Here is a 19,190-nt window from a genome sequence, read left to right on the forward strand (position 1 = left end):
CCAACCATTAAATGCTACAGTCTCTTTCCGGGTAGAGGAGGGACCTTCACTCCCTAAGGCTGACGCTAGGAAAATCTAGTGCCGGCTGCACCTCCAGAAAACACCGACAGGCCTCATCTCCACTTTAACCCGTTCGAGGTGCTCGTAACTGCTGTCAGGAAACAGCCCCAGAGGGAAGGACAGTGAGGCAGAGGATCCAGGAGGAAGCTAAAGAACTCCCAGCAAGGCACTAAAGGGAGACCCTAACAGGGAGGACCCACAAGATTGGAACAGTCTGACAGCCATTCTTTCCGTGTGGGTGGGTCATTCTTCCTCCTGACAGAAAATGGTTGAATTTCATTTGGATCCAGATTTTGACCCCATTGGCCCGCTTCCTTCCTTGCATTTGACCCAGGTCCTACTGTGACACACATACCATCATCACACCCAACTAGTATGACCATCTCAGCAGTTAAGAATACACTGCTTCCCTGGTTTGGGTCAGGTAAGCCTTTGATTTCCCAGGCAACTCCCTGTTCCTGGCCTGCTCTAAGGGAAGCTGGTTGTGCCGTCAGCTGTCATCGCCTAAGGCCTCTAGCTGATTGGTCCTTGGTGACTTGCCACATGTCCCAGATTGCTGCTGCTACTGCCCCACCCCCCACACCCCAGTCCCAAGTTTCTGCTCAAGGTAGTGCTCCAACCGTGAAGGCACCTGGGGTGATGAAATACTCTTGCTTAAAGGGACTACTGACAAAATTCATGGCAAAGCACAGTGACTAATGCCAGGGAAGTGAGGTTCCTGGGTTCATCATTCCCAACTCCCTTTAGTCAGGACCCTGAAGCCCCTCCCAGGTGGTGCTTCATACAACCCAGGTGTGGCCTATCCCAGCACCCAGAGGTCTCGCAGTTCACGGCTTCCTTCACTGCATATTGTCTACTAATGTCAAAGAAGTGATGAGCTCTAGAAAGTTGAGTCCAAAGGAACCGCGCTAAGGGAAGCTGAGGAAGAGACTCGGGAGAGGTGAAAACACATTAGGAAATAGCCTGTTACTGGCTTAAAGCAAATATGGTTGGAGAACAGTGGGGCCAGGAATCCCACAACTCAACTGACTTGACCTTCCAACTTTCACAGTAACTTGGATCTGTTAACGACTCCAACATCAAGGTCAGGTTCCTTTGTTGTCCATCAGTGGTTCTGAACCTTGGCTGTGGTGAAGTCTCGCAGGCCATGGGCCCCCAACCCACCAAATGATTCAACTGCTCGGGGCGGAGCTTCCTCCCTGTGTAGCCATGCTCAACTACAAGTTTTCTTCCCAGCCAACAATTTTTTCTTAGGAGGAGCTCGGGAAAAAGCACTGAACTTCCTTCCTAGGTGTCTTCTGAGCCAGGCTCATACGGGGCAGAAATCTGTTACCCACAATGAGCTTGCTCCCCAGATAGCTACTTCCACAGGTGCCCACTGGCCACCTGACCACCATTTGACCACAAAGGAGCTAGCTCCTCCAAGGAAGAGGCCACATCCAAAAGCCCATTGGTTGTCAGGTGATCCTTTATTGAAGTACTGTCCTCACCAAGTCTTAACTCTGTGGGAAAGAAAAAAGAGACATCAGTAACGGGACTAGAAATCCTTATCATCTGACCCCACTACTGACCATTTCTAGAACTTTCTAGCTTATCTCCATGAAAATGTTAGTTTCCCTCCAGCTTTTGCCTTGATTTTAAACAAACAAAACTGATGTAGAAGCCACTTACAGCTGGGCATTCCACAGCACCATTGTTGATGTCATCGATGACATCATGAGGGTGGCGACCATCAACGTTGCAGCCCACAGACTGGGCAGTCCCCAGGATCTCTTTAATGGTTCCTATGAAAAAAAGATGGCATTATCCGAGGGGCTGTCAGTGAGTCCCTCACAATCCTCACAAGCAGTGGAGTTTCATGGCAGGCGAGGAGAGGAATACCCCTATTTTACAGCACACCAGGAATAACCTAACATCCCTGCTCCAAATTCAGAGCCCCATTCAGTTCTCTAGGCTCTGAATGCAGTCTCCATGGGCCCCTCAACACCCAGAGGAAACACATCCAGCCCACACCCTCACACAATCTCAAACCATTCTTTCAAACCCAGAAGACATGGCACCCTCATTTTGGGTCTTACAGAGTAAAGTCCCCTTCAAGTGGGAAACCACTACTGCTCAGTGAAAACACACCCCACATCACAATTAAGGCGGTTCCCTGTCATCCCACTCTTACCAGAGAGTTCTCTGGCCAATGACCGGTGCCGCATCTGTCGAGCAATGTTGACAATCTCATCAAAGGTGATGTTTCCACTGTGCTTTACTGCAGAAAACAGCAAAAAGCTTTGTCACCAGCCGAGGCTGGAGCAGCCCACATCACATGCTCCCTGTTTCCAGGCTGTTCCCATGCTTTCGGCACAGAGTCATCCACATGAAGAACAACCCTGTTTCCTAAGCTGGGGTTTACTATCAGCTCACCACTGGATTGCACCAGCCAAGAGAACTGGTCAGGTGCAGTGGCGGGTGGCTAGGGGCCAAACCAAATCTTTGCCAACCTTACGTGGAAGAGACTGTTTCAGAGATGGGAAGAGACAAGCTTCCCTTACTAAGGTTAGTTGAGCTGCTGGGTGTCATCCAGCTCACAGCTCACCAGTGGCCTCTCCCGATTCCTGGTCATCATTCTCAGTTGCTTCCCCCTGCCTACTATATAGCCCTCCTGTGTGCTGTGAGTGGGACCAGCCCCACACCAGGGATCCTAGAGACCCACATGACACTTCTTAGTGGCTCCTGGCGTGGTCACAGCTTAACATCGAATGCCCATGCCATCCCTACGTTTCATTAAAGGGAAAACGTGCAGCAAAGGATCAAACCCTGGGTAGACACCACCACTCAGATTACCAGGCAAAAGGCCACTCACTGTTTTTCTGCTTCTTTCGGTCTCTTGGTGGTTCCTTGAGTGCTTTGATGATCAGGGCAGAGGCAGAAGGTACCACCTCAATCTGCACAAGAGATTCCAGTATGAGTAAACCCTACCCCACCCTCCAAGAACACGATCCATACAACTGTGCACCTCGCCTGAGACCACAGGCCAGACACCAGGTTTGCTATACTTTCAACGAATTTTCAGTCGAAAACACATCCTGCCTGAGGAGGACTAAGTGATTTGCTCAATCTCACACAACTGACAGAGCTAACATTTGAACCCATATCTTTGCACGCTCTCCAGAAAGCCTTGCCTACAGGAGCAAAGATCTACCCCCAGGAATCCCAGGGCGTTGCTACCTCTGCCCCCATCCCCCTGAACCAAGTACCTGAGCCTGTCGGTTCTGGATCGTCAGTTTCACAGTGATCCTCAGACCCTTCCAATCACCAGTTGCCTTGGCGATGTCATCGCCCACCTTTTTTGGAGACTGTAGAAATAAATGAATGGAATCACATTGTGCCTAAATCGAACCAGAGCCCGAAAATCTGCCCAATCCTTCTCACTTGGCAGGATCCCAAACTTTCTTTATCTGGCACAGAGAAGCCGTCAGCAGCACAGAACTGCACCTATCGGCTCAAGTTGTGACTGTCACCACAGTGTAAATTGGGAAAATGAAGCTGGGGGTCAAGAATGTCCAGGGCTCTAAGCCACAGGCTCAAGGCCACAAGGGGCCAAGTCCCTTAGCTGCCTACCTTCTCATAAGGACCTAGGTGGTAACGTAGGGACTTTCAACCACTTATATTCCAGTTACATGGGGAACCTTAAAGATACTGGGTTCCTGTGTGAGACCAACACGAGTTCACCTGTGGGGATGGGCTCCTTTACAGCTCCCTAGTGACCACCAGCCTAAAGGCTCCGGAGACGTCCAGCGAGTGCCAGCTGAGCTAAGGGCCCAGAAGAGCGGCAAGACTGGCAAGGGAAACTAAGCAAGGAGAGGTTTGGGACAGGAGACCGCTGTCCAAGGAGGAGAGGCCTCATGACATAAAATGGAAGGGGGGAGGCCTGTCAATAAGGCTGGTCAGGGGGCATGCCGGTCACATTAACCAGGAGACGGAGAGCAGAGCTCTTCACGAGCCACTGGAAGCTTCCCCAGAATCTTCACCCACGACCCGTGTCACCCTCCCAACAGCGACAGGTCCGCTTCCCCGACCAGGCAAGGCCAAGTAGGCCGCCAGCGTCACTAACCCTCTCTACTTCCAAACCCTCCCCCGTGGCCTCCTCCAGCCCTCCCTCAAATACGATGGCAGCAGGTAAGAGGCGTCGGAGAGGAAGCTCCGGCTTCAAGGGAGCAGGTTCTCTCCGCACGTCTAACGCTTTCACGGCGCCTGGCGCCACCTCCGCGCTCAGGCCTGGTCGGGGACGGCATCCCTCCCCGCCACCGGCGCCTCGGGCACGCTGTCTGCACGAGCCCGGGATTCTCTGTGCTCTCCTCACCCGGGTTCATAAACGACCCCCCACCCCGCCCCGACGCCGACTTACCAGACCCAGGGGGCCGATCTTGGGGGCCAGGGCAGACGTGGCACCGACCTCCCCACCGGTGCACCTCAGGTACACTGGAAGAAAAGAAAAGTCAGCGCCCCTGCACAGGGAGCCCCGAGCCGCGGCCCTGCCCGCATCCCTCCGGGGCCCGCCACGCGCCCTCCTGCCTCTTCTCGGAAGAGCACCGAGAGCCTCGGCGGGGAGCGGGGAGCGAAGCGGACCAGGCCCCACACATGCACCCCCGCCCCCCCAGCCGGCGAGCCGCCGCCTCCCCGGGCGCAGACCGCCCGCGGCGCCACGTGGGACAGCGGCGGCCTTTGGCTCGGTTGTGACTGCCCGGGCCGCCAGCCCAGCCCAGCCTCGCGGGAGAAGCGCCGGAAACAAACCTTACCCTAGGGCGTGCGGGCTGCAAAGCCGCCGTGGGTCGTCCGGTCCTCCCTCCCCACGTACACGGGGGGAAGCTGAGGCCCGGAAAGGCAAGAGCCTCGCCCAGGACCCCCCAGCGCCCTGGACGCAGCGCCGGGGAGGCCTTTAGGAGGCAGCGGCCCGAAAGCCCGAAAACGTGGGACAGGCCATTGCGCGAGGGCCGCAGGCCCGACAGGCGGCGCGGAGGGAGGCCACATCCCGCAGCCCCGGCCACATCGAGAGCACGCACCGACTTTGATCTCGTTGGGGTCGAACTTGGGCGGCATGGTGGAGGCGTCTGGTGTCGGATGAACCCGGATTCGGGACGACCGAAGAGAGTTGCACCTTAGCCTCCTCCGAGCCGAGCTGAAAGACCGGCAGGCCTTTCCCTGGGACCTGATATAGACAGGAAAGCGCGGCTCTCGCGAGAACCGCCGTCTCCGCCCAGCCTCCCCGGGACGCCCTGCCCGCCATGTTGCTTGTGGGCAGGCGCCGGAGGCTGTCGGCTGGAGAAGCCAGCGCTGCGGTGAGCTGTGACCAGGGCTTCGGAAGTGGGGTTCGTGGCGTTTATCCCCGGGGAGGCAGAGAAGAGAAGGGTGCTCTCGACATCGTATGCCCCGCCGTTCCCCATTCTCCCTTATCTTGAGGGTCACCCGTGGTCCCTCTCACTCAATCCCAGAGCCCCGCCCCTCCTGTGAGGGTTCCGCACCCCGATTCTAAGACCCCGGGACCACAGCGACCCGGGCCCCCTTCTCACTCCGTAGTGTTGCAAGCGCTGTAGATATCGAAACAGTTTTATTTGGCTCTCAATCTGGTTCAACTCTTAATTCTGAGATTCTGCCGTTCTCAGAGTCTCGGACTTCGTCATTCTGGGCTGCATGACTTTCTGAGATCCTGAGTTTCGGTCCCCAGCTCCTGCGTTTGGAGACCAGACTCGGGCTCCGCGGGGGCCGTGCCGGGTGGTCTGCGACCCCGCGTCCATGACCAAGCCCTACGAGTGATCGGCCTGCCTTCAGGTCCACCCGAGGGGACGCTCGTCGGGGACCTGTCCACCTACAAAGCCAGGTCGGGCATTGCCCAGTCCTGCCAGGGGAGGATGGGTGTGGTTCTCCTCGACTGGGCTGGACGTCGGGGGAGGGGATGGATGAGGGATGGGCCTCGGGAAGCAGGTTGGGAAGAGCTGATCTTCTGGGAGGGATGGAGGGGGCACCGCCGTTGGGAAGGAGGTGGGGAGGGCTGGACTTTGGGGAGGGGGTGAGGGAGGGTTAGTCATTGGCGAGCAGCAGGGTAAGAGCTGGTCATCAGGGAGGGATGGAGGAGGGCTGTTTTCAGATTCTTCCCCATCCCTGCAGGCAGGTGAGGTGACCAGAGGGGCCTGAGCCAGCTCTGCAGGCTTGGCCGGCTCCCCAGATGGCTTGTGCCCCTGTGGGCGGAGAGTTGTGATCTCCACCCCTCCCCCTGAGGACTGGGCGTGTGTCAATAGCGTCTCCTCCCTAGCCCTCTTCCCCCTGCCTCCTTAAACTCGAGTAGATGTGTGGTGCTATGTGGCTAACATTTATTGAGCACTCGTTAGGTGCCAGGTACTGTGCTGTGGCTTTACATATATGAAATCACTGGATCCTCATAGAACCAGGTGTTGGTAACATTATTACTCGTCCACACTTTACAGATGAGGAAACTGAGGCTCAGAGAGCTGAACCAAGGTGACGTGGTTGGCGGGTGGCAGATATGGGATTCAAGCTTAGTTCTATTTCATCCCAAGGCCTGTGCTGTTGACCAGAAGCTTCCCTGGAGGATTGCTTCCTGACCCATCCACGTCCCTTATCAAGCTCTGATATTCGCAGATACCGGACAGGCAGTCAGCACCTGGCCTCTGCGTTCAGGACAGCGTACTGTGTGTTTGCTGAGGTGTTTGAGCACCAGGGAGTTGGGGGCAAACTTCACAGGATCAGGACTCGAGAGAGCAGAGTTTCAGACTGGTTTTGTTACAACCCAGGCTATATAAGCAGATCTCTGAACTTGAGAAGCATCAGTTTCATCACTCTAAACAGGGCTGTGGTGAGAATCAAATGGAATAATAGCTGTGAGAGTGGTAAGGTGCCTGAGGATGGCTTTTGAATTTTTAATTAACTCAGTGATCGCTTTGGTTATGACGTAATTGAGCTCCCCAAGGTCCTGGCCGGCTGGCGCTCTGCCGGGTTTGGTTTGCTGATGCCACTCTGACAGTGCTTCAGGGGCTGGAAGTGATTCATCAGCTGAGGCTGTTAGAGTTCTCAAGAGCATCCTTGGAAAGGACCCTAGGAAACTTCTCCAGGTCAACCCCCTTGTCTAACGTGGAGGAGAGATGGGGGCCCAGGATGGGAAAGGGTATGCCAGGGTCTCACAGTGGGCCAGTGGCAAATGTGGGCCGGAAGCCAGGTCACCTCGCTTGCCATTGTGCTCCTTCCACCACACCTGCTGCCTATTGTTTAGTCAGCAGAGAACAAAGAGTATCAAACACCTGCTGTGCCGGACTCAGGGCGCAGATTGATGGTCAAGTTGGACGCAGCCCCTGCCCTCAAGGAACTTATAGTCCAGCAGTTCAGCTGCAAGTTCTGTGTTACTGTGCTTCCTGTTCTGGGTGTTGGGGGCTGTGACAGATTCCGCAGGCCCTCACTTCTCTCCTGTGCCCTAGTGTTGTGAAGATTGCCCCGGGAAAAAGGAAGGATGCCGCTCTTCTTCCGGAAGCGGAAACCCAGTGAGGAGGCTCGGAAACGCCTGGAGTACCAGATGTGTCTGGTGAGGGAGAATGGGTTTTCCGTCCCTGTCTTTGCCTCTGCCCCATGAAACAGGGCTCCACGCCGACCCCAGACAAGGCATGCTCCCTCCCATCTGTTCCCCCATCCCCAGAGGAAATCTCTGACTCAGGCCCCCGTCAAGTGCTCAGGAGTGCCTTCACTTTCCCCCCGTAGACATACTTGTCATTACTTGTCCGTTTGCTCTTCTCTGCTGGACCTCAGGCCTTATTTAAAGCAGGGATACTTGGTCTCCCTGCAAAACGGACTAGTTGAACCAGGTGGTGTCTGTGGTCCCTTGCAGCTCCTTAATTCTATGTTTCTTTGCCTGGTTTGTCCACTTTTTGTTTTGTTACAATGTTTTGTTTGAACACTTTTTTTTATTTTTTCTTTTTATCCTTAGGCAAAAGAAGCTGGGGCAGATGACATTCTTGACATTTCTAAATGTGAGCTCTCAGAGGTAAACTGGGGTGGTGTTCTGGCTGTGAATTTGATCTGTCCTTTCTTCTGGGATCACGTGTCACTAAGAAAGACACATGTGGACCTGGGCTCCAAAGAGGCCAGAAGCACTAGCCAAGAGATGTTTCCTTCGGTTTCACTCTCGTCCAAAATAATCGAGATGATCTTTTGGTCTCAACATAGTCTTCAAGAGTCACGGAGTCTAGAAAACGTACCCACAGATTCCCAGGGCACTGGGAGAGTCTGGGGTTCCTCAGACTCTGCAAAGCACCAAAGATCTATCTTTTGCCCCTGATAGAGAATTCATGGTGATGACGGACTAGGTGGGCCAGGGCCGGCCAGGGCACTCTCCTGCCAGCTAATCGAAGGCAGGCTGACATCCCTCACCAGCTCTTCCCCTGAGCTTAGCGCTGTTCTCCGCAGGAGCTTTTTGCACCGGTTCATCTTCTGCCCCATCTCTCCCTCACGTGAGGGGCACTCAGAAAGCAAATCAAAAACTGGCCAGAGAGAAGGCACTAACTCTTCTTTATCTTATCTTAGATTCCATTTGGAGTTTTTGCAACATGCAAAGTTCTACAAAAGAAGGTGAGACGGGTCTTCATTTTCAGAGCATTGCTTATTGCATGATTGCTTGTTTAAAATCGGGTGGGACTTTTAGGAGCTGTGTTGCTAGCACAGACATCTCCCTCCTGTCTGATTCTCACCCTTTCAGCCTGCAGCCCGTGTTTTCACAGTTGGGAAAGCTGGCTTTAGCATCAGAAGGCCCTGGGTCACATCCTGGCTGTGCCACTCATGACTTGGGCAACTTCCTTAAACTCTTACATCTCAGTTTCTTCATCTATGAAACGAAGACATTCATAGTTCTGCTCTTAAAAAGGTGTTGTGAGAACTAAATGAGTGACAGATAGGTGGGTAGGTAGGTAGACAGATAAATAGTGATAGAGATAAAAATGCACAGCATGTAATGTCTGCCACACAGTAAACACTGAATAACCTCATTGTTATTAATAATAAAAGTTGCACTCATTTCATTCTCATCACCCGGAAGAGATTAAGAGTAGAATGAATGATTTTTCAGAAAGGCATTGCAGCCCTGAATGCAGGTGGGTAAGAGTATTCCAAATGAATTATCTAAATGAAGGTAGGTAAAGTGTGTTCCATACCAACAGAGTAGTGAGCTCTTTGACATCGGAAGTATCCATGCAGGGGATGCCTAACAAAAATAGCAGTAGGTGACCTGGACTGAACACTGGACCACGTGCCAGCCCCGGGCTGAGTGCTTTTGGTCCTTTAGCTTGCTCATCAGCTTGGCAGCCCTTAGAAGCAGGTACTTTATTATTCTCCTTTCCACATAGAGATGCTGAAGCTGAGGACAGTTAAGATCAGGACAGCTGCACAGGGACCTCTTCTCAGGATGGAAGGTAGAATTAGGCCCCTAAGGTCCCTTTCACCCTTGAAATTCCAGATTTTAAGGTCATCTGATTCCACGTTCGGAGATCCCGTGATTCTGCACCGCGCCCCCCCCCCCCCCAGTTGTAGCATCTGGGGGCGCAGAGAGCAGAGAAGGCTGGGCTGGGCGAGCCACTGAGCATCCCGTGCTGACCTGGCTGCCCTGCCCCCAGCCCCTCCACCCTGCTGCTCTTCTTCAACCGAACCTGCCGCAAATCTTTTCCACACAGGTGTTGATTGTCCACACAAATCACCTCACTTCCCTGCTTCCTAAATCCTGCAGCCTCCTGAGTCTCGCAACCATCAAGGTACTGGGGCCCTGCCCCCAGGCGCTGGGCACTCTGCATGCCGTTCCAGGTGCAGCCAAGCATTCTCACTCCCTTCGTGTCTCCTCTAATAAAGTTTATGCCAGGTGGCCCTAACATAGTAGTCAGTCTGGGCTTTGATCAGCATAGTTTATTGGGCCCCTTCCACGTGCTGTGCATGGGGTGGGGTTACAAAGAGAACCAGCCACAGGTCCTGCCATCAGGGAGCTTACCCGATAGATGGAAAGACAAACCATAAACTACTGGCAAGTGAGCCGGCGGAGAGCAGGGAAACCGATGGTCCTAAACAGGAAGAGGAGGGACGCCGTGCGGCGTGTGGTCAGTGTGCAAGGGCCCTGTGATCCGAGGCGACTCTCTCCTGACTGTCCGCTCCTCCAGGACAGGGACTGGGATGTATTCACAGGAGACGTGAGGTGTGACCCCAGGATTGTTCCCCGTGAACGTGAGCTGTGACAGTGGGTGTACACACTAAGAGAAGAAAGACCAGTCACATAGGCAGCAGAGTGGTTTTCATGGTTAGCTCTGGTTTGTGGGGTTGGGGATAATTTTTACTTCTCTCTATTGTTCTAGTCCAACATCCATTATTTTTGTAGTCAGAAAGAATAACATTTAAAAGTATTTGTTATGTTTATGTATATTTCATATATGTTACATATACATATGTATGCATATATCTAGCTCATGCCTTTTTTTTTTTTCCGAGGAAGATTAGGCCTGAGCTAATATCTACCAATCCTCCTCTGTTTGCTGAGGAAGATTGGCCCTGAGCTAACATCCGTGCCCATCTTCCTCTACTTTATATGTGGAATGCCTGCCACAGCATGGCTTGCCAAGCCGTGCCATGTCCACACCCGGGATCTGAACTGGCGAACCCCGGGCTGCCGAAGCAGAACGTGCACACTTAACCACTGCGCCACCGGGCCGGCCCCTCTCATGCCTTTTTTGATCATTTCCATTGTTTAAAAAAATTAGCAAATACACTTAAAGATGAAAAGGAAAATGTATAAATTTCACACTCCAGAGAACCACTACCAGTATTTTATTGCATATTTGGTAGTCTTTTTTTCTATGCAAATGTATATTTGTACCCTGGCGAGTTTTCTTTCTTAACGTGAATATTTATGCATACTGTTTTATAGTATACTTTTTTTCACTCAACAGTTAAGAATAAATATTCGATAAATAAGAGGGTGAAATGGTATAATGTTTTGAAAGAGGAAATGAGCTGAATGATCATTTAGTTGGCAAGGAAGGGCTGGATGCTCTTTGTTCCAGCCCCAGAGACGAGGGGGCCCCTGGCACGTTCTCGCCTTTCTGGAGCCTGAAGTTGGTGACTTAGACGCGAATCTGTCTTCCTTCCACAGGTTCTGGATCTTCACGATAATCAGCTGACAGCCCTTCCTGATGACATAGGACAGCTGACGTCCCTCCAGGTATGGCTGCAGGAAACAGAAAACCCACCTCTGATCACCTAAGTGAAAAATTGCAGCCACACAGGCCTAGAATGTTCTAGTCGTGCTGTAGCCAGGGCTGCACTTGGTGCCAACACCCCCACCCCCACTTGGCCCCTCGGCTCTTCAGACCCCAGTGCCGCCCTCGCCCTTGCAGTCTGGGCTGTGGGCCTTTTTCTACCATATTTTTGGTGTGTGCCGTGTGGGATTTCAGCATGAGCTTCCATGACTTTATGGAAACAGAACGCCCTGCGAGAGTACCTGTTAGAAATGATGACTTCAGCGCTCTGACTCACCGTCTCACTTCTAATTCTCGTCACCATAGCCCCTGCTTTTCCTGAGTGTTCCCTGCGGGCCAGTGTGGAGCTAAGCATTTTCCTTGCGTTATTTATGGAGTCCTCGTGGCGTCTCTGTGAGGCAGGTGTTGGGAGGGTCCTCTTTTTATAGAGAAGAAGCAACTTTCCTTGTCACTTCGGTTGAAATCCCTTCTTTTCGCTGGGCCCCATCAGACCCTATAGGGTGGGCCCTCCTGTCTGTCCAGCCTCCTCTGCCCTCTCCCCTTTGCTCCCTGCAGTCAGCTCCTAAAACCCTTCTGGCCTTCTGTGCCCACCCCCAGCAGGGCCTCTCCACGTGGCTGTTCCTTCCACCTGGGTGACTCATCCTTCATCTCTTAGCCCAAATGTCCCAGAGTATCCTCCCTGTCAAAGTGGACCCCTCGCTCGCCTCAGTCTCACCCTGGCTTATTTCCCTGAGGGCACTAATTGCAGTCTGTAATTACTAAGGAAGCGTTTTCTGGCATGACTGCCTCCCCTACTGAAACGTAATCCTGGGAGGACAGTGCCCTCGCCTCACACACTGCCTCGCACATAGAGGAGACTAAGATGATTTGAGTGAACAGACCTACAATGTGGGTGATGTCATTGCATTTCACAGAAGAGTAAACTGAGGTTTAGAGGGATGACTAACTTGACCAAGGTCCGGAAGAGAACATGTGGCAGGATAGTAGTAATTGCCACCACCTAGATCCACAAATGAATACTTGGTGTAGGATCTTTTGGGACTTTTTTGTATTTTCATAGAATTGTTGCATGCACTGTTTGATAACTTTTGGATGCCAGACAATAACTCCATAAGCGTCCTTTGGTTCATCAAGTAGTCATCTGCCACACCCCGGAGGGAGCACAGCCTTCGAAATCGAGCAAGCCCAGGTTCGCATCCCGGCAGCACCAGCTGCTGACCTTGAGGCCTTGGGCAGATCCCACTGCCTTGTTGCAGCTTGTTTTCCTTCTAACACTGGGCTGACTAGAGCCTTATCAAGTGCTGCCTCACCCGGATCTCTGAAGCTGTTAGTGCCCTTCTTGCTCCCCCCCTGGTTGTGGGGCAATTATTGGGCATTTTGTGGTCTGTGTAAATGATAGAACCTCCGCGAGAACCAAGTTCAAGGTCTGGCTTTGCTCTCCTGGGCACATGGCGTCACCACTCTGCGCCTGGGTTTTCTCATCTCTGAGATGGGATCGTAACGGCCTACACCTCCCTCACCCGGCTGTCAGGGAGAGAAGGGTGTGTGCACGGCGCCAGATGATGCCTGCTCTGAAGCAGGGGTGGACACTGTGATCTGTCCATGGGTTCTCGTGTCATTTTCTCCTCTGTCTTAGGTGTTGAACGTGGAAAGGAATCAACTGACGTATCTCCCACGTTCCATTGGGAACCTGACTCAGCTCCAGACCCTCAACGTGAAAGGTAGGGGCCAGGACACCCTGTCCATGTGATTCTATGTCAGCTCTGGGCCGTCCCAGCCAGCATCCATAGGGTGCTCCTGGTGGGAGACACTGAGTGTGAGGGCAGCCAGTCCTGGTGTCACTGTAAACTGGACTGACTTGCTGTTAGGTCGGTCTGTCTCTATGGTAACCAGAGACAGGGCATCCGGAGGGTTCCTGGGACTCTCAGAGCCAGGGCCTTGTAGGGAGGAGAGCAGACGATGTTGACAGCAAGGCCCCCGGGACTCAGTCGTTTGTGGTTCTAGTAACGAGTAGTGGACTGACTGGGCGAGAGGGTTTCAGGAGCCACAGCCGCTGTTCTGAGCAGCGCTTCACACTCGATGAATAGCCTTCCAGATTCGGCGGTGCAGGTGCAGCGAGCCTCACGACAAGTCCCTGAGGAAGGGAGAGGGAAGAGGTGCTACCTCCAATTTACAGATAAGGAAAACGAGGCTCCGAGAGCAGTGACTTCCTCAAGACCGCCCAGTGCGATAGTGACAGAGCCAAGATTCTAACGCGTCAGGAGTACTTGCCTCACCAGACCCTCGTGTCTTTCATTTCTTATTGTCTTTAAGCACTTTCTACAGAGAATGCCTCAGTTTACCCATTGATAGCATGTAAATAGTGATAAAAATAATGGTACCCCATTAATTGATCGCTTACTTTGTGATAGGCACTGTGCTGAGGATTTTTTATCTCATTGAATCCCTCAATATTCCTCTGAGGCCAAATAGTATCCTCATTTTACAGACGAGGAAACTGTGGCCTGGGAAAGTAAAGTCAGTTTTCCGAGTCACTCATGCAGCAAGTCGTGCAGTGGGAACTTGCACCCAGGTCGCTGAAACTCCACCGTCGTGTTCTTCCTCATGGAGCCTCAGGTTCCAGGGCCAGGCCCATGCCCATGCCCGAGGGTCACAGTGAGGCACCCACCTCCCCGCCGAGTCCTGACAGGTGTCAGGCAGGGAGCTGGGGAAGGGGCTTCGGGGTGTTGAGCTCTTCCTTTGGGATCTCTCCAGACAACAAGCTGAAGGAGCTTCCAGACACGCTGGGGGAACTTCGAAGCTTACGAACTCTCGACATCAGCGAAAACGAGATTCAGAGATTGCCACAGATGCTGGCGCATGTTCGAACCCTGGAGGTAAGTGGGGAGCCGTTCCCACCTGGGGTCCTCTCCGGCCTGCCCAGCTCCTCCCTCCGTCATTCCTGAATGCCTGTCTTGGCCACAGAGATGTCGAGGCATGGTCCTTAGAAGCTCAGAGAGACACCGATGTGTGAACAGTTGTAATTGTGTGACTTTTGCTGCCATAATGGAGGCCAGAAAAACATTTCTAGAGTGAAGAGAGAAGGCTGAATCCTGATGGGGTTAACACTATGAAAGACGTGGTATTTGAGCCAGACCTTGAGAGGAATAAGCCTTGGAGAAGTAGACGTGGACAGCAGGAGCATGCCCGGGGGAGGGAACCCGACCAGGAAAGGCAGGGTGTGTTAAGGGAGGAGTGGGGGATCTGACGTGGTCGGAAGTTGCTGTACCCGGAGGGTCCGGGTCACGAAGAGCCCAGAGGGCTGTGAGGGAGGCAGTGGCCTCAGCTTGGAGCTGCAGAAGCTGTTTCGTCAGAGCAGGTGGTGGCAGGGAGGGGAGGGCGAGCGCTTCCCGGGACACTGTGCCGGTTTCCCAGGGCTGCCATAAAAAAACTACCACGGACCAGGGGGCTTCAACAACAGAGATTTATTTCCTCACAGTTCTGGAGGCCAGAAGTCCAAGGTCGAGGTGTTGGCAGGGTTGGTTTCTTCTGAGGCCTCTCCTTGGCGTGTCAATGGCCGTCTTCTTCCTGTGCCTCTGTGCATGTCTGTGTCCTAATCTACTCTCTCTCTTATGATGACACCTGTCATATTGGATGAGGGCCAAGGCAGGTGACTTCATTTTGAACTTGATTACCTCTTTATTGACCCTATATCTAAACACAGTGACATCGGGAGGTACTGGAGGTTAGGACTTCAACGTACATATTTCGGGGGTGAGCGCTGTTCAGCCCCTAACGGACACTGACACAAGGTGACTCACCCAGGGAAGGTGGGCTTTTTGAGTCACGATGACAAGACGGCTCACATCTCTCTGGTATTCACCAAGGCTGGGTACCCAACCTGCATCAGTTCCCTGAATCCTCACCAAAATCCTGTGAGGCAAATACTGTAGTTTCCCTTTGCAGAGCAAGAAACTGAGGCTTGGACAGTTTAAGGAGCTGGCCCAAGGGCCACACAGCTAGCAATAGCAGAGATGGGATTGAAAACCAGGCAGTCTGAATCGAGGGCCTATGCTCCTCACCTCCATGCAGCTTGGCCCTCTGGAGCAGGGATTAGTCCATTCACGATGACACACGGCCTGGCCAAGCATCCCAGGATCCTCTGATGGGCCATCAGTGAATTACCTAAGCCAGACGGCTGAGCATCAGTGTCTGTATCAGAAGTGGGTGGGTGAGCGTGGAGACGGCAAAGGGAGGTTGGCTGACCCCAGCGGCTGATCCCTCCTGCCATGATGGCCAGCTGGAGAAAGGACAGGATGGTCAGCTCCTCTCCCTGGGCACGCTGGAGAGACAGGCCAACACGTGGTTATTCTCTGTGCTGGCCCATAGAACTTTCTGTGATGATGGAAATGTTCGATGACTCTGCTGTCTGAATAAAGCACTTGCAATGTGGCTAGTGTGACTAAGAAACTACATGTTTAACTTAATTGAATTTTAATTAATGTTTACATAGCCACATGTGCTTAGCGGCTGCCGTATTGGACAGCACAGCTCAGAGCCCTGTTTCTGATTCTGCTGCTAATCAAAGACGGCAAGAGTCTGGGAGTGATTCCTTTTATATTCTTTTTTTAAATTTAATTATTTTTTTCCTTTTAGGTTGAGCAAATAATTTATTATCTGAACTGAGCCACTTCCAAGAGTGAAAGAGGGTGCAATTAATTATGATACTGGTGGGGGCCAGCCCCTTGCGCAGCGGTTAAGTTCCTATGTTCCATTCCACCTCGGCGGTCCGGGGTCCACTGATTTGGATCCCGGGTGCGGACGTGGCACCGCTCATCAAGCCATGCTGTGGCAGGCGTCCCACATATAAAAAAAAAGTAGAGGAAGATGGGCACGGATGTTAGCTCAGGGCCAGTCTTCCTCAGCAAAAAGAGGATTGGCAGCAGATGTTAGCTCAGGGCTGATCTTCCTCCAAAAAAAAAAAAAAAAAAACACCTATAGTACTGGTACAAGAGATTTAAAGCCAGAGCATCTGGGTTCCACTCCCAGACATTGATTCTGTAGGTCTAGTGTGGGTCCCCGGAATCTGCATTTTATTTATTTTTATTGAAGTAACATTGGTTTATAACATTATGTAAGTTTCAGGTGTACATCTTTATGCTTCTGTTTCCGTGTAAATGACATCATGTTCGCCACCCAAAGACTAATTACCATCCATCACCACACACATGTGCCTAGTAGCCTCTTTCGTCCTCCTCCCTCCCTGCTTTCCCTCTGGTAACCGCCAGTCCAACCTCTGTCTCTATGTGTGTGTTTATTGTTGTTTTTCCTTCTATTTATGAGTGCAATCATACAGTATTTGACTTTCTCCCTCTGACTTATTTTGCTTAGCATAATACCCTCAAGGTCCATCCATGTTGTCGCAAATGGCAAGATTTCATCTTTTTTATGGCTGAGTAATATTCCATTGTGTATATATACCACATCTTCTTTATCTGTTCATCCCTTGATGGGTACCTAGGCTGCTTCCAAGTCTTGGCCATTGTGAGTAATGCTGCAATGAACATAGGGGTGCATATATCTTTATGCATTCGTGTTTTCATGTTCTTTGGATAAATACCAAGCAGTGGAATAGCTGGATCATATGGTAGATCTGGTCTTACTCTTCTGAGGAATCGCCATACTGTTTTCCATAGTGGCTGCACCAGTTTGCACCCCCACCAGCAGTGTATGAGAGTTCCCTTTTCTCCACATCCTCTCCAACATTTGTTGTTTTTTGTCTTGTTAATTATAGCCATTCTTACAGGCTCGAGGTGATATCTCACTGTAGTTTTGATTTGCATTTCCCTAATAATTAGTGACGTTCAACATCTTTTCGTGTGCCTGTTGGCCATCTGTATATCTTCTTTGGAAAAATGTTCATTATGCCCATTTATTAATTGGCTTGTTAGTTTTGTTGTTGAAATGTATGAGTTCTTTATAAATTTTGGATATTAACCTGTTATCAGATATATGGTTTGCAAATATCTTCTCCCAATTGTTAGGCTGTCTTTTCATTTTGTTGATGGTTTCCTTTGCTGTGCAGAAGATTTTTAGTTTAATGTAGTCCCATTTGTTTATTTTTTCTATTGTTTCCCTTGCCTGATCAGACATGGTACTTGAAAATATGCTGTTAAGACTGATGTCAAAGAGTGTGCTGCCTATGTTTTCTTCTATAATTTTTATGGTTTCAGGTCTTACAGTCAAGTCTTTAATCCATTTTGAGTTAATTTTTGTATGCGGTGTAAGATAACGGTCTATTTTCATTCTTTTGCATGTGGCTGTCCAGTTTTCCCAACACCATTTGTTGAAGAGACTTTCTCCATTGTATATTCTTGGCTCCCTTGTCAAAAATTAGCTGTCCATAGATATGTGAGTTTATTTCTGGGCTCTTGATTCTGTTCCATTGATCTGTGTGTCTGTTTTTGTGCTGCTGTTTTGGTTACTGTAGCTTTGTAGTATGTTTTGAAATCAAGGAGTGTGACGCCTCCAGCTTTGTTCTTTTTTCTCAGGATTCCTTTGGCTATTCGGGGTCTTTTGTTGTTCCATGTAAATTTTAGGATTCTTTGTTCTATTTCTGTGAAAAAAGTCATTAGAACTTTGACAGGGATTGCATTAAATCTCTAGATTGCTTTAGAAAGTATGGACATTTTAACTATGTTAATTATTCCAATCCAAGAGCACGGAATATCTTTCCACTTCTTTGTGTCTTCTTCAGTTTCTTTCAACAATGTTTTATAGTTTTCAGTGTACACGTCTTTCACCTCTTTGGTTAAGTTTATTCCTAAGTATTTTATTCTTTTTGTTGCAATTGTACATGGAATTGTATTCTTAATTTGTCTTTCTGCTACTTCGTTGTTAGTGTATAGAAGTGCAACTGATTTTTGTATGTTGATTTTGTATCCTGAAACTTTACCATATTCATTTATTATTTATAAAAGTTTTTTGGTGGATTCTTTCGGGTTTTCTCTATATAAAATCATGTCATCTGCAAATAGTGACAGTTTCACTTCTTCCTTTCCAATTTGGATCACTTTGATTTCTTTTTCTTGCCTTATATTCCTTGTGTGTGTGTGTGTGTGTGTGTGTATGTATGTGTGTGTGTGTGTGTGAGGAAGATTGGCCCTGAGCTAACTAACATCTGTGCCAATCTTCCTCCACTTAGTACGTGGGACGCTGCCACAGCATGGCTTGACGAGTGGTGTGTAGGTCTGTCCCCAGGATCCGAACTCTGCCAAAACAGAGCCTGCAAACCCAACCACTACGCAACTGGGCCAGCCCTCGACAAAACTGCTTTCAGGATGAGACAGTAACCACAGCCATTCTTGGTTAAGGCCAAGGTCTTTTTCACATGCTATCTTATATCACTCATCGGACAGCCTGCCAGCTCGGTACTGTCATGCCTGTTTAAGTCTGAGGGAGCTGCAGCTTGGGGAAGTCCAGTGACCTGTTTGAGGGCACACAGCTGGAACAGGACGAGCTGGAGTCTGAAACCAGGGCTCTGTGACTCAGCTCAATGTTGTCCCCCCACTGCTCCTCCTGCCAGTAATGGAAGTGCTCTGTAACCTGTGCCGTCCGGTTACACCTGCCACTGGCCACCTGCAGCTATTGAGCACTTGAAATGTGGCTGGTGCAACTGTGGAACTGAGCTTTAAATTCTTTTTAATTTTAATCAACTAAAATTTAAACTTAAACAACCACGTGTGGCTCACGGCCACCAAACTGGGCGGTGCAGCCCCAGCATCCGTGCTCTTAAGACACCACTCTGTACTGTCGGTGACTAATATCACCCATGCGGCGTTAATTTCCTTTAGATTTGGCCCCCCAGGA

The 19,190-nt window shown here is 50.9% G+C and overlaps 2 protein-coding genes and 1 non-coding gene across 7 annotated transcripts in view; 1 reads left to right on the top strand and 2 right to left on the bottom strand.

Annotated features, from left to right (window-relative positions):
• Nucleotides 1-1,510: 1,510 nt before the first annotated feature.
• On the bottom strand, nt 1,511-5,270 carry RPL12 (ribosomal protein L12). Its single transcript, XM_046656524.1, has 7 exons — nt 5,115-5,270; nt 4,460-4,533; nt 3,309-3,407; nt 2,915-2,996; nt 2,234-2,320; nt 1,732-1,844; nt 1,511-1,562 (listed from the first exon to the last, which is right to left on the bottom strand). The coding sequence occupies exons 1-7, from the start codon at nt 5,149-5,151 to the stop codon at nt 1,557-1,559; spliced, it is 498 nt and encodes a 165-aa protein (XP_046512480.1). The 5' UTR covers nt 5,152-5,270; the 3' UTR covers nt 1,511-1,556.
• Nucleotides 2,394-2,521, bottom strand: LOC124231333 (small nucleolar RNA SNORA65). The gene has a single exon (XR_006886494.1). It is a non-coding gene; the product is annotated as a small nucleolar RNA SNORA65 (small nucleolar RNA).
• Nucleotides 5,271-5,338: 68 nt separating the features above from the next.
• Nucleotides 5,339-19,190, top strand: part of LRSAM1 (leucine rich repeat and sterile alpha motif containing 1) — a 40,737-nt gene continuing 26,885 nt past the window's right edge. For 2 of the 5 annotated variants that reach the window (XM_046656409.1, XM_046656439.1), the window contains exons 1-9: nt 5,339-5,390; nt 5,715-5,929; nt 7,539-7,642; nt 8,042-8,098; nt 8,638-8,682; nt 9,777-9,854; nt 11,237-11,305; nt 12,979-13,063; nt 14,097-14,218. In XM_046656409.1, the coding sequence (XP_046512365.1) occupies nt 7,571-7,642; nt 8,042-8,098; nt 8,638-8,682; nt 9,777-9,854; nt 11,237-11,305; nt 12,979-13,063; nt 14,097-14,218 (528 nt within the window). In that variant the 5' untranslated portion in view covers nt 5,339-5,390; nt 5,715-5,929; nt 7,539-7,570. Of the gene's footprint in view, nt 5,421-5,714; nt 5,930-7,538; nt 7,643-8,041; nt 8,099-8,637; nt 8,683-9,774; nt 9,904-11,236; nt 11,306-12,978; nt 13,064-14,096; nt 14,219-19,190 lie in introns of those variants that run through there. The other 3 variants (XM_046656419.1, XM_046656428.1, XM_046656449.1) reach the window with 3 other exon arrangements.

This window comes from Equus quagga, chromosome 1, assembly GCF_021613505.1.
Source record: "Equus quagga isolate Etosha38 chromosome 1, UCLA_HA_Equagga_1.0, whole genome shotgun sequence".
Lineage (NCBI taxonomy): Eukaryota > Metazoa > Chordata > Mammalia > Perissodactyla > Equidae > Equus > Equus quagga.